Source organism: Terrapene carolina, unplaced genomic scaffold (genome assembly GCF_002925995.2).
Source record: "Terrapene carolina triunguis isolate 2854851 unplaced genomic scaffold, T_m_triunguis-2.0 Scaffold96, whole genome shotgun sequence".
In the NCBI taxonomy this organism is placed as follows: domain Eukaryota; kingdom Metazoa; phylum Chordata; order Testudines; family Emydidae; genus Terrapene; species Terrapene triunguis.
The window spans coordinates 77,861,822-77,876,850 of NW_020664447.1; the positions used below are offsets into that span (position 1 = coordinate 77,861,822).

The window sequence follows — 15,029 nt, forward strand, 5'->3', positions numbered from 1 at the left end:
ATTGGAACAAAATACAGTGCATCAGATTGAACCAAATCATTTAGATTTTGGATTACAGTGAAAATGTTTAGGGAGAGCTAGTTTCAGAATTTCATATCGCCTTCTACGATATATGTGCAATAAAATTGGCAGATGCAGGAATGAAAGAGTATTGTTTCTAATAAAAGCTGAAGAATTGTGACTTTTGTATGACATTTAAACTCTCAGGATGACAATGCATGCTGTTCTACCTACAAGCAGCATTTTAGTTACAAAAATATCGGTCCAGCCTCTAGTTACTTAGTAGGGAAACAATATCCCCAGTGTAATGGCAACATGCCATTCTCAGTGAAATATTTAGAAAAAACTATTTAACATTTTTTTTTTTTTTTACATCTCATTGGATTCCAAAGTTGCTATGGCAATATGAAAGTCACTTCTTGACATGTGTATTGCACCAACGATTAATGCAAAAGCACATTTTTCAAGTTGTAATGTAAAAGAGAAGCTAAAATCTAAAATAAAAGACTGTAAATGTTAAAAGGCATTTTAATGCAACCAATCTTGGATAAACAAGTTGCTACATTCATTAAAGTTTAAGCAGTCACCCAAGCTTGCCCAATCTTTCTATTATTTTGAACTTTTCAAGATAAAATAGTCTAAAAGGGAAAGTCCTTAAAACTGAGCTCAGAATTAAGCTGTTTATTACTCACTCCTCCTAAACTGGGAAATATTTTTTTTAAAAAAAGCTTTGACACTATCCTCACTTCAGTATTGCACTGAGCTGCAATTGCTTTCAGACAGAATTCACAATGTATATGAGAGGGGTGACCAATACTGCTGGATAGCAGACATAACTAGCATTGTGGAGGTAACCCAACGTGCATCAGACCGCTACACAATTTAAATGGTAAAGTATGCACCAGGGTTGATTTTGGTCTTCCCCAAACCAAAAATACTCCTGCTTACCTTTTCCTTCAGGAAAACAGAATCAAATATATTTCAGCCAATAGATGAAGTTTAAATAAGATTAGCTAATAGCTGTCACATTCAGTGTTACATCCAATACTACATAAAAATGAAAAAAGTAGAAGACAGGAGTATTACTCATGTTTTCGTTTTAATAATGGTTTTAGCCAAAAGTGTAGCTTTGAAAATCTCTAGCTAATTGTGAAAATGTGAAGAGCTGGGAAGCAACCTCACTTTGAACCACACAGTTTAAAGCTGTGGCTTGGCCTATCTGCTTTCAAACTCTCCATTACCTTGCCAACATTTAAATAAGAAGGTACCATTTTAAAATAAAAGTCAGCCTTTAAAATTAGGTGGATGATGTACTGTAGTAGCCTAACTTTGATTCAAGGAGAAAGATGAAATGTTTTTATACAGTAAACAAAACACAAAAGTAAACTGAAATCCTTAGAAATCACTGTAAGTGTATATATTTAGGATTCTCATCAACATTTAAAACTATTGAAAATAAGATTGCCACCTTACCTTTTTTGGACTGGTGTACCTGGTTTTAAACAGGTTTTCCTCCAGTCTCCCAAGTTTCTGATCCTCTTATTCAGTTTTCTGCTGTACTGCTCTCCTACTTTCATGCTGAATACCGAGTCAGTCCTGCCTTCTGCTTTTCTTGGCAGGAGGCAGAGCAAGATTTTAATTTCAGTAGTCAGAGTGACAGAACAACAAAAGCACAGCAGATAGCAGAGCTTAATTCTTTCCCAAGAAGAAAATACATTTGTCCCACAAAGGTCTGCAAAATCTTGCAAAGGCACCTTTCCCCCCTGTTTTTGCCTGAAAGCAAGATGGCAATCTTAATTGAAAAGGGATGATAAAATTTTTAAATAACTTAAAAAATCATTTTTATATAAAGCAGCAAAAACATTTTCCTCTGCAGAAAGAGAAATGTTAACAAAGAAACACACCAATGTAAATGCACTGTTCATAAACTTCTGCTAATTTTAATTTCACAATGAAGTCAAACTTTATCTTATGACTATTCTTTAACCTCATCAGTACTGTCTGAAGAAGATTCTTTGGCATCTTCAGTGTCTTTGTTGCTTTCCTCTTGATTTAGATTTTCATTTTCTGATTTGGTCCCATTAAGTAGAATTTTTTCACCATTTACAAACCCATTCTCTGTGACTTCTGCATCAATAGCTTCATCAATCTTTAAGTCCCCTTGTTCCTCTGCTTCTTCCTCTAGGTTTCTCAAGACAATTGGGAGTCTAGAGTCTGCCACAGTGTTCTCTAGCAAGGCAATATTGCTCTCTTCATATTTAGGAAGTAGGGCTCCTTCTACCATTTGTCTACTATAGTACTCTCTGTTAGCAGCTGCACTCTTCACTGCTTTCTCCAAAATCTCTTTTTCACCTAAACGCAATTTGATAGCCATTGTCGCGTGGAAGGTAAGGTCATGGGTCTCCAAAAAGGATTTATCATCCTAGAGGAAAAAGAATGGAAGATTGTTAATAAAATCCATCCAACTTTTGTCCTGCAATAACAAAAGCTCCAGATCTTGTAAGCTGATCCACACAGGCAGATTTTTATGCCTCTATGGAGCCCTACTGAAGTCCATGGGAATCCATAAAGGAGCACAGGTCCCCCAACATGGATCAGCTTTCAGAAGCTCAAGTCAATAAGTTTTAAGGATAGCTGTAGTGAAAGCAAATAAAAAGTGATACACTTTCTAGATGTGTTAGTCTAGTACAGGGGTGGGCAAACTTTTTGGCCCAAGGGCCACATCTGCGTGAGGAAATTGTATGCAGGGACATGAACGTAGGGCTGAGGCAGGGAGTTGGGGTGTGGGAGGGAGTGCGGAGGGGGCTCAGGGCAAGGGGTTGGGGTGCAGCAAGGGGTTAAGGGCTCAAGGCAGGGGGTTGGGGTGCGGGGTGCAGGAGGGGGCTGGGGTGCGGGCTCCGGCCTGGTGCCACTAACCTCAAGTGGCTCCGGGATGGCAGCAGCGTGCAGGGGGGTTAAAATAGGCTCCCTGCCTGCCCCGGCCCCGCGCCGCTCCCAGAAGTGGCAAGCATGTCAGGAAGTGGCTCCTGGGAGTGGGGTGGGGCAGGTGGCTCCGCCGCATGCTGTCCTCACCTGTGGGTACCACCCTTGAAGCTCCCATTGGCTGCGGTTCCCAGTTCCCAGCCAATGGGAGCTACAGGGGGTGATGCATGCAGGCGAGGGCAGCGCATGGCGCCCTCTGCCCCCCCACTCTCCCAGTGGCCACAGGGACGTGGTGCCAGCTGCTTCCGGGAGTGGCGCGGGGCCAGGGCAGGCAGGGAGCCTGCCTTAGCCCCGCTGAGCCACGGGGCTGGCAATCCCGCGGGCTGGATTGAAAGCCTTGATGGGCCAGATCAAGCCCACGGGCCGTAATTTTGCCCTCCCCTAGTCTAGTAGATAATTTAGAAAATATAAAAAGACACCAAGTTAAAACTGATTCCACATTTTACTAGTGGAAAAACAAGGAGCAACAATTTACAGAATCATTAAAACAAATTAAAACAGATTGCCAAAATCTTACGTACTTTTTTCCCTTTGGCTATTCCAAATAAATTGTAATTTAAAAAACAAGTGAAAAATGAATGGTCACATAGCGAAGATAAACTCAATTAAAATAAGATTTTTTTCGTGGGGGGGGGCAGGGAAATGAAGTTTTGTTTTGCTAGAATCACCATGCAAAAACCTCAATATTGTACAGAATTACAGGTTCTTGGTAGCTTTACCTCCACAGTGGTTTTGTAGGTTTTCAAAAGAAGGGATGCTCTGGCTTCAAGGAACGTCCAAAGTTTAACCTCATTGTCCCAGCTAACTGGAAACTCAGAGTTGCCCAGAGTGAAGATTTTGTCAATTGCGTGCTCTCCTATTAAGTGTTCTTTCAGCTCTTCTGTAATAATTATGAAGAACAATATGTTAAAAACAATCTCACCGTTCACTATGATAGTTGACAAAACTTAGAAAGCTTCATTTTCAATAACATGATTTTATATTGCTTGAGAAAAAAATCTTCTCCCCTTAAAAGAAATGATCCAACAATCTGGCTATTTCTAGTACTCCCCTCAAGGTAGCATCTGGAAAATCTTGAGGTTAGCAGAAAAAGGAACCTTCAGCTCCATTCTTAAATAACGTTGTGAACATTTTGGCTTAAAATACACATCATAACTCTTACGTTGTATGCCAATTACAGATACGTCACATATAATCCTTGATGGTGATAAACAGAACAAGGGGGTGATATTTTAGAGTTGGGTGTACTTATATAATATCTCCCTGAAATGTTTATTTTCTTGGATAAATAGCAATAGAGTTCTTTTTCTACTGTTAAAGGCTATTTCTTTCAGTAAAAAAAACTGAATACTGTTGGTCAAAAGACATCCATCAAATTTGCCTCATAGAGAAAATGTCAAGTGGTTTGTGACAGCATTACACAAATTTCATTAATCTTAACCATTTAATTACCAAAACTCTCTCCTGCAAAGCAGTAGATCACAAACTTCAAATTAAACATTACAAAAGTTGGTATTAGCATTTTATACAATAGACTTCAGTGATGTATGCAGGTTTCACTTGTTGATGAAAGAGTTACTAAGGCAAGGGACTTCTCACCAACGGATCAATGATTCATGTCATACTGCTCCTCACTGAACTGTTTAAATACAGACAATAATTGCAGTTTTCATGCTGAGTGTCTAGGACACATACTTCAATTGCACACCAGTACATTTCATGATAATATAGCAAATGCACTTTAGGTATATTTACTAGAAGAGAAAATTCACCAATCCCTTCCACATCCCTCAAGAATTATGCTTATTATGTAATCATTATGATATCTCTTTGAAATCAAAAGTTCAGTCCCAAAGTCCACACTAGTTTAGAATTCTAAATGAAGCACAAACATATATACCAATAGTATCCCACAAACTTTCAGCATATGAAGCAACAGCTCTTCATAGATTAGAATGTACACACACATGAACCACCTCTGCTATCTTTCCCCATAAAGCCATATATATCAAAACAAATTATAGTCCCAAAATATATAATACAAAACTTGCAGTCTTTGGCAATATAAACTAGTCAAAAATCTCATGTGTCATGAGAACACAGGTAATAATGCAGACATATATGTATAGTTTAACTGTACAAAGAGTAACACCTTTGACATATCAGAAATCCTGCAATCCATTCCTACAACCCTCAAAATATTATAAGACCATTATATGATAAAGTGACATGAAATGAAAAAGGCCTCCACCCAACTATGAACTAGTAAATAGATATATTTGGTGGGAGCCATATAAATAATTCACTATCCATGAAACTAATGCAATTGATAATGGGACAAAGCTATCTAATTTGCATACTTTTTAATTTCACAGGAGCGGCTGTTGGAGTATGGGGAAGGTAGAGGATGAGTTAGGGATGTGGTGACACAAACCACTTTATTAAATACTACAGAGCCCCCTTTATCAATATCACCTAAAACAAATAAAGGTTTCTTTTAAAAAAGATCCAATGAGACAGGAACACAAGGCTGTGAAGTTATTAATATATTTAATGCATGTCTTCTTAGTTGAATAAAAGTAAATAAAATACAATATAGTATATACATAAAACTTAACATGTCTCTAGTGTACCTACTGGCATCTAGGTACATAGCAACTTAAAGCTGCAGAGCAACCCTACTGTATGTGGTTACTCTTCCTGCTGTGAAACAAATGGTTCTTACCTATGACCTCCAAAAACAGGTTTTTGGATTATTTTCATAAATGCAAGTGCAACAGCATATGCAAGATTAGGTACATAATTGTGCCTAATTAGCAAACAGTTGTGATTGTATCCACCAATGAAGTTATTACATGCACAAATTAAGTGCACAGTTAATAACAGTGCATACATTTTTCTTGGTGCCACTGCACACATGCATATTTGAAAGTTAGGCTCTGATTGTTTACTTAACAAGAAAAGTTGATTATAGATTATGAGTAACCAAAAATGTTGATTTAAATGTGCAAACTGCCAACTCTGAGGAGTGTCTTGGATTTCTGCTATAGTGCAATATTTTCCAGTTCCATTCCCAGAAGAATCTGGTGGTAAAGGCTGACTGAAATGCTGTCACTATAAGCGTACAGCAAACTTTTGGACTCATATGACCTTGCATTGTGGGCCATTTTTTAGCCTCTGAATAAATAAGACTGGAGAGCAAAAGTTATCTATTGCAAATCACAAGTGGGAAAAAAGGTAGTGATGATGTACTATATGGTATCCTTCAAAATTAGAACATTCACCACACCTGCTGCTTGGAGGAGAAAGTCCCCCAAAATTCTCAAGCTGTCAGCACACTCCTAATACCACATGACCCAAGAACGTGGACTGATGCAATTTTACATACTTTTAGAAAACTCAATGTCCACTAATGATCTATTAATTTAAGAATGATGCAGAAGAGGACCATGTTCTTGCTGTGTTCTCAATCCCTTTTCAATTTTCCCCTTAAAACATTCATTTTAAAGTTTCTAGTTTTGTTTCATATGAACATCTCTTATCTTCTCACTTAAAAAAACCTCCATCAATAGGAATATTTGTGAATGTTTTACCTTCACTCATACAAAACACTCGAAGGAAAGCCAGAAGCTGAGCAGAGATTGGAGGCTCAGTGGAGTGCAAGGCAAAAACACTGGAGCTGACAAAAAAAAATGAATGCAAATTAGACTGTGGTAGCTTCAACATGAAACCTTTAATGTATACTCAGATGCCACATTATTAGATTCTGAAAAAATATGAGGTCACACCAATTTCTGAGTCTGAACTGAAGAAACTTCTCCAACCTGTCCCAGAAAAAGAACAATCACTTCTCCAATCGACAGGCAATTTTACACTTAAAATGACTTTTTATATGGTTTTAATAATAAATTCATGCTTGATTTTAGTAGCCAGATGAGTAATATATATAAGAATAATCTCAGCTTAAGTGCTGATTTCAAAATGTTAACAGCAGCATTATGATTAATGACTGATATTGAAGCCATCAATTATTGACATATTCAACAACAGAAGGGCCCGGATAATAGTTTCCATTAGGATGGTTCCTTTCCCCTTGAAAAAACAATGTTTCATGATTGCTGCCCACCTTACTACAGCCTGAACTAACAGCAGTTTCTTCTAAGGAAAAATAGTTGAAACCACTATAGATAACAAATTGAGCATTGCAGGACATTTTGAGAAGGGATAGGGAAGAAATGAAAGCCACATATTGGTTCACATTTAACTCTTTCACTATTTTTACCCAAGCACTTACTAAAGAAAATCTAATTCCTCCTTGTATACACTCCAAACTAGATTATTTAGATCTGAGTAGTGCACTAAACTTCATTATCACAATGTATTTCATTTGCTATATAAACAGACAAGATATTAGGCCTAAGCAAACTATTGCAGAGCAATTTTAATAATGCACTACTGGACTGAATACATTTTGAAATATTTTAAGCATGAAAGAAAAAACTCAGTTCAGTCTGTTTTACTTACGTTGGAATGCCGGCTCGAGCTAAGACCTCTGCCTTCATAGCATACAGCCTGTCACTTTTACTCACTCCAAGCTTTATTTTCACTCTGTCATGTGAATTATTATCAAAGAAAAAACCACTGTGGATCACAAATTCAGCATTCGACCGAGTGCCATAAAAAATGTAAATCTAGAAGGATGGAAAGAGAAGTGAAGGGGAGGGGGAGGGGGAGGGGGAGGGGGAAGGGGAAGCTTAAGATTAACTCACAAAACTGACATAAGTGGAAAATTATTTACTGAAAAAAGTTATAATTGTCATGAAATACAATACTTATGTGATTATAAGACTAAAATGCATGTTTATTTTCATTTAATGATTCAAAATACCATACAGTGTTGCTATAAGACTTCAAGGACATTGTGAAATGTGTTCAAAATTTCCATATATTGAGATGGGCCTGTTATTTTATACCCTGCATGGTAGGGGAGATAACTGCTATGGTGTTAAGGATATTTAATATATACAAAGACATCTTATAGGTATTCAGCTGATGCTTTCTATATTATCCCCATTTCCCCAAACTTTTTCTAAATCAAATTTGTACTTCAAGATTATTTATTTACCATCGTCCTCTCGCTTACAAAAAATATACTCCGTATTTATATATAGTAATGTTTTTTGTTCTAGGTGCCATACAAATGTAGACATGTTTCCTGCCTCTTACAGCTTACAATCTAAAATGCTAGATGAAACAGCATACACTGCAACAAGTGTTTTAAAAGAACTGAGAATTTAAAGAAGAAAATCACTACAAGTTCATGTTGCAATTTTTCAGCTAGCATTTGGCTGCATAAAGATCTTGGTACAGCAAGCCACAGCAATAGCTGTTGCATTCTGAGCCACAAGAACCCTTTTTTGATAATGGAATTGTCAACAGAAATAAGACATTTACCTTCTACGCAGATCCAATACAATCATTGCCTTTAGAAATAAAAACAATGTTCTAGTTATAGATCCTTAAATGATCTTGAGTTCATCTTTTAAAAAAGTATATCTATCTATCTATGGAAGCCTGCTAATGATTTAGATTCTTAAATAAGCTTGCATTATAAAGGCAATGATTCTATGAATGATAGTTCTTTGATATATACATATAAGACACAGACCTAGACAAGCTTTAGATACGATTAATACATTCATAGATTTTAAAGCCAGAAGTGATCATCTAGTCTGACCTCTTGCATAACACAGGCCATAGGATTTCCCTGTACTAATTCCTACTTCAAATCCAACTACAGCATATCTTTTAGAAAAAGCTGAAGGATAAGAAGAAAAGGACATATCTGTTAAACATTCTTTTGAGTACAAAGGTTGTAATCCAAGGAGAAAATAGAACTAAAGAGGAGTTCAAATCCTGCACTCATAGATGAGTGCAAGGAACCTGCCTGGGAACCAAAAGTATCCCCAACAAACTAAGTATCTGAACACAGGATCCAAGCCCCTGCCAGTCAAGGAAACTCCATGCAAAAACTGTTTGTTTACTATCTCAGTCAGCTCAATTTAGAAGACAGATGCTTCTCCTCTTTAGAGAAATACTACTTTTTAACAATTTAATACATATTTCTTAATAGACTGGATGTGAAAGATGTGAGGTCAGCATCTTTCCACTCATATCTTCAGAATACACCATGGGACTTGATGCATGTCTTGTCTACATTACACTGGACTGGTGCTGAACACGCTTAGTTTGTCCTTGGATCAGTGAACAACTAGGATCCAAGGCTACACTTGCAGCTAAACTGTGCTCAACACCACTCCATCGGTACCTGTTTTCAGCAACAGGTACTTTTCCTCATGTAGGCAAAGCTTTAGAGTCGTGGTCTTTCTATTTTAATGGTTGGACCGATTAGTCTTAATCCAGGATGATTACTTTCAAGTTCCTTTCTCATTCTAACTAAAGTTTTGGGGCACACACAGCACAGGCCAAATATCTCCTGGACCAATGGTCTTTGTCTATTGGGTTGTTGATAACACCTCCTCTTCTTACCTGTTGATTGGACAAGTACTAGACTATCACAAACTAGTCAAATAAAAACTATGCAAGACGTTTCAAACAGAAAAAAGCACTGAACAAAACCAAGAGGGAGAGTTCCACCACCTGCTATTGCTGATGGAAACTGAAGCACTGAGGGCAGTTTTGGGTATGGACCTCTAACAACCACATCTAAAATTTCTAGATCAGTGGTCTGCACAGTGTACACTCCCCAGTGATTAAATACATGAAATGGTTATTACTCAGGAGGAAGCATGCAACTCCTACAGTGGAGATTTGCAAAGATGATTGTGTGACAGAGAATGTATTGTGTTCATTATTTTGACAAGTGTAGTTTAATTTATTTAGCTTTATTAATACTTTACAAAGTATTATCCAACTACAACAAAACCTTGGTTATACACTCTGCTATTAAATCTTCACAGAGAAATACTGAGGACCCCTTTTTGTGCAGATTATATTTGCAGATTAGCAAGGCTCTTCTGCAGCTAATAAAAACAGAATTTAGTTATCAAGTAGACAAGCAGATGTTTGTGTGAAATCTTCACCCTTTTCATCAAGATAGTCAGTTGCATGAACAATACATTTCTGCATAAAACGTCACGAAATAGCCATTACCTGTTCTCCAGCCTTAAAATCCTGAAGTGCTACACACTCACAACGGTCATCTTCTAAATTGTAGCCAGTTGTGATCTACCCAAGGGGAAAAAAGTAATGAGTCTTTAACATATTACATTTCTTTCCTTCCCATTTTCATAAAGCTGCCTTTTATTGGAGATGGATATTATCTAAAGTAATTGCACATGCTGCTTTTCCTTCACCTGACGCAACATGGTTGGTACTAAATGTTTTATGAATCTTAAGCAATCATTTCTTAGTTAGGAGCATTAAAAATCTCTGCCCTAGAGAAGATCAAGGAAGGAAATTACTTACCTGAAGTAAATGGAAAGCTCTGAGGGAAGTACCCTCCACAGACCAACAGTTGCTGGTCCCTAGCTAAATCCAGTAGCTTATTATAAAGTTCTTGAGTTTTAAGTCACTCCTGTGAGGCACACTGGAGCGCTGCACTGAGTGTGCTACATTCTGTGTCAGACCCTTCAACTATCAATGCATTTTCGATCTCTCTCAATGAAAGAGGAGTGGATAACTGGGAATCTTTAAGGGATACCATCTTCAGAGAACTCCAATTTACTTGCAAATAATTCCTTTATCTAAAGTTAAGCAATTATTCTCAAATACTGAAAAGATTTTTCTGTGAGAGCAGACAGACCGGGGGGGAGGGGGGGGTGGAGGGGTAAGGGAGATTCTTTACCATACCCTGAATACGTTTCTTTTAAAAATCATGAAAATAAAAATGCTTATATTAATAAGTAAAGCCATCCTAAAATGTTTTTTTTTAAATGTTAAAATCTAGTATGTTCTTGAGTAATAACATTCAACGTGGACTCTATATCATAAAGGATTCAGAGACCATGCTAGACATAAGGAAGTTGTGCAATCAGGAAACAACTTTTGTGACAAGTATTCTGAATTTAGTGTTTACACAACTACATTGTAGTAAAAATAGGTTGTGAACCTGTGGGACAAACTGCAAAAAGCCACAGATTTTCACTCTAGATCTTGTGGCTTCATTAGAACTTTGTTTTCATTTACAGAGATTATGTTTGAACACAGGTACGATACTGTGACTGCCATCTTGGATTTGCTTTGTCTGAGGAGAGAGCCCCTTAGGCTACTTTGAAAGGTTGGCTGGCAGTTTACATATTAATAATTTCTGCTTGCATATTCAATCATGCATTTGTAAGCCAAAACAATGCTTTCATAGTGACCACAGGGAACTCTTCTCAGACACAGCAAATCCAAAATGGCAGCCATAAGCAGAGCCCTCTGGGACACATATAATGGCACTGTACATAGATGCCACAGCTCAAAAATGTATTACATGAATTTGTGATACTTTTGCAAGTCCTTTATACACTTTCTTTGTAGCCTAGATCATCCAGTTTGATCTGATGCATAACAGAGGCCAGAGTCACCTAAGTTCCTTTTAAGGTGCACGGACGTGCAGCAGCCTATTAAGTGCTACACAGGCACTCAGGGCTGTGGTGGGGAGAGATGACTCTCCCCCAGCCCCGGACCTACCGCGTCCGGGGGGAGAGGTGCCCTTCCCTGGACCTGCTGCGTCCGTGGGGAGAGGAGCCCCTCCTCTGGCCCCAAACCAGCCCCGGCCTGGGCCTGCTGCATCTGGGGGGAGAGGTGCCCCTCCCCCGGCCCCGTCGTAGCCAGGGGAGAGGCACCTATCCTGCGGCCCCAGCCCCGGAGTTGCTGCGGCGGGGAGAGGCACCTCTCTCCCCTGCTCAGGTGCTGCAGCGGGGAGATAGAGCTGGGGGGAGTCCTCTCTCCCCACTATAGCCCTGGGGCAGTCTGCACTCCAAACCCCTCATCCTTGATCCCCTCCCGGAGAGCTCCCCCCCGTCCCAGCCCAGAGCCCTCTCCCACACTCCGAAACCCTTGGCTCCACCCCTGCCATATGAATTTTATGTGTACCAATATGGAGATGAGAGATTCAGGCATCCAGCCCTGTATTCCATTGGATCAATTGCTGCTGATGTACAGCACATCTTATAGAAAGACATGTCAGCTTGATTTAAAGACTTAGTGCTAGAGGATTTACCACACCCCTGGGTGATCTTTTCTAATGGTCAAAAAATCATCCCTGTTAAAAACGTGCATTCCAATTTCAGTGGCAACATTCTGAAAATTTCCTCTCCCAGTGACAGAGGGAAATCCTTGATGCTATCTCAAAAGCTTCATATGTCTTGAACAGTTTCCTTAGCTGCTTCATAAATTCAAAGAAACCATTTTCAAATTAAAAGAAAAAAAAATCTTAAAATCTTCTAAAATAATTTCAGAGAGAGAATTTGAAGCATCTGTGGATTCCTAGATGGAGGCAGAAGGATTCGGTATGTCTTAGAGAGTGCTGCAAATTTGCTGAGTGTGTGTTTCACTAGACTGCCAAACTTTTAAAAATAACACCACTTCTAATGGGCTGCTCTACAAAGTCCAATATAGTGCTAGACTCATGATTTACAAAGTTAACTAAGACAGGGGAAATAGTAAGAAAATGAGCACTCGAGTTGCTTCCTTTTCCAGAAGATGGATAACAAGTTGTCTCCCCCCTTTAGGTACACTGCTGGAGCAGGCCAGCTCATGAATATCAAATTGTGTAGGGGGAAGTAGTAGTTTGCTTGGCCAGTGATTTGATAAGGATGGCCCCAGCCCAGTAGGCATAATTTAGTTTATTCATTCAAAGCTCTAGCAGCAAGTAATCAACCTTTGACTATCAAAATACCATCCCACTGAAGAATAACAATGAGAAATGCATGAAGACAAATATTTTGACGTAGTTCTTAGATACAGGCTGATCTAATTAGTAGTGTCAGAAGCAAGAAAAAGCTGGATGGCCCTAATGCCAGCTAAAACCCAAAGAGCATTTTATAATTTAGCATGTGGGAAAAAAAAAGACTTGTGGGATAGAGCAAGAATAGGGACATATTATAACAGGGACTGAACGAAGGGGCATTTCAACACTACCTTGGAACAGACATTGGAGAATGCAATACCGTCTTTTTCATACATTCATGCAGTGAGTCAAGTGTTCACTTGATGTATTTCATCAGGATGCACTATAATCAGAGCAAAGAGACTCCCACCCGCTCCTCCAAAGCCTACTATAATGCATAATTCTGGGTAGATAAGTAAAACTGATCTCTGGGGGTATTACTCCTACTTCTGATAATTTAAGTAATCTAAACTTGTAATGAGAAGAAAGAGTTCTAACAGAGCTTTTTTATTTCAATAGAGCCAATAACATCCAGCTCCTAAAATTTGCAGCTACCTTGTTTATGTATTGATATATATTTCCTTCAGAGTAAACTACTCAAACATAAGTAATATGAACAACTGATTAGAGACCTCTCCACTTTATCCTCAGAGTTTGGGTCCACAAGCTGCCTCTGCACCAAATCTATTCACCAAATAGCATAACAAAAACATACTTTACCAATATCAGCAGAAGCTTGAAATAATTAAAACAACCTGCTTGACCTTGCTTTTAATATGGGCTAGCTAAGTTTAATTTTTTTCTTAGAAGCGTCATTTGTCTTCCCTCTTTTTAAATCCCAACTTTTGAAGGCACTCATTCATCCATGTGAAAATGAACAAATCTCTCTAAAAGTGTCAAGGAAGAAGAGGGCAACGAGAGTTACTGTAAGCACTATACTTACATCTAAGCCTTGCAGGAGGGGTTTTGCTTTTTAAATTGTTTTATGAAGTTTAAGAAATGTTGTATACTCGAGGCTAGTCATACACTAAATCTATCCTTGAAACAAAGTAAGAGAGCTACCAGATTCTGCAACAAGTACTCAGTTGTAAAAGGCACTGGTTAAAGAAAAACATACATAATAAATAACCATTTCAATGGGAGAGAAAAAAAGAAAAATCATCATCCAGGACTGAATTCCACTGTATTGATACAGCCAGTCATAGTGATATCCTCTATAAAGAAACCCGTTGTATGATCTAATAAACCAAACTGTTAATATCAACAGAAAAATGCAAATCATTACTACAGCCTGATTGAGTATTTAAGTTAAGCTTCACTCATGACAATACTACTGCTAACACATGCTGACCTGTCATCCACATCAACTCTCCCTTACAGGGACCGGATTACTAAAATACGGAAGAATGAATAGGTCATATTTGCTGTTTACATAAGTCACCCTACTTACTTACAATATAATTTGAAAGTATAAACTGTGAAATATACAGAACCTTTGTGGTTGGCTAAACAAGACTGGCAAACCATTCTCTTGTGAATTCTCATTTCATCAGTTCAAAACTGACCAATCTGTTATCAAGTCAAGACTTGGTCCTCTATGAGCTAGGAGGAAATCTCAAGCAAGCCAAAACGTCAGCAGGTCTGACTTTCTATATACACATGCCATCTTTTAAATGTTTAATATGCCCTAAAGTAGTGTTTTTGCATGTGTTAAGTAGTGTTTCTTTGATGTACTAACAGATGTACTGGTTTTGTTGAACTAGATTTTGTTCTTGCCGTTGCTGGCTCCATAACAAGGCTCTTTGGGCATGGTTAAGAGCAGGCAGCATTGCTTAGTTTCAAATTTCCATCCACTTTCCCTTGTGGTAGCCAGGACAGAGATGCTTTGAGAGACAACCTCCAACATAGTCTGTTTTTATATACCCAATACAAAAGTATCTAGTCTCATGAAAACCTTTGTTAGCAACATCAGATACAGAACTTAGTATGTGTGAAGATTAGAAATATTCAAATTTGCTGGAAAGAATTTGACACTGCACACTTGTGAAAGTGCAAGGAAAAAGGAAAAAAACTATGCATGATTTGCAATTACACATAGAAGTCTCTTAAGTATGAGGGATTTTCTCATTGAAATAGTTATTTCAAGATA

At 38.2% G+C, this 15,029-nt stretch overlaps 1 protein-coding gene across 1 annotated transcript in view; it reads right to left on the minus strand.

Annotated features, from left to right (window-relative positions):
* Positions 1-512: 512 nt before the first annotated feature.
* The window catches only part of SETD3 (SET domain containing 3, actin histidine methyltransferase), a 68,660-nt gene continuing 54,143 nt past the window's right edge, over positions 513-15,029 (minus strand). Inside the window, exons 9-13 of the mRNA XM_026651305.1 lie at positions 10,156-10,230; positions 7,507-7,673; positions 6,576-6,661; positions 3,702-3,862; positions 513-2,422 (exon numbers count right to left, since the gene is read on the minus strand). Coding sequence (XP_026507090.1) covers positions 1,976-2,422; positions 3,702-3,862; positions 6,576-6,661; positions 7,507-7,673; positions 10,156-10,230 — 936 coding nt within the window. The 3' untranslated portion in view covers positions 513-1,975. The remainder of the gene's footprint in view (positions 2,423-3,701; positions 3,863-6,575; positions 6,662-7,506; positions 7,674-10,155; positions 10,231-15,029) is intronic.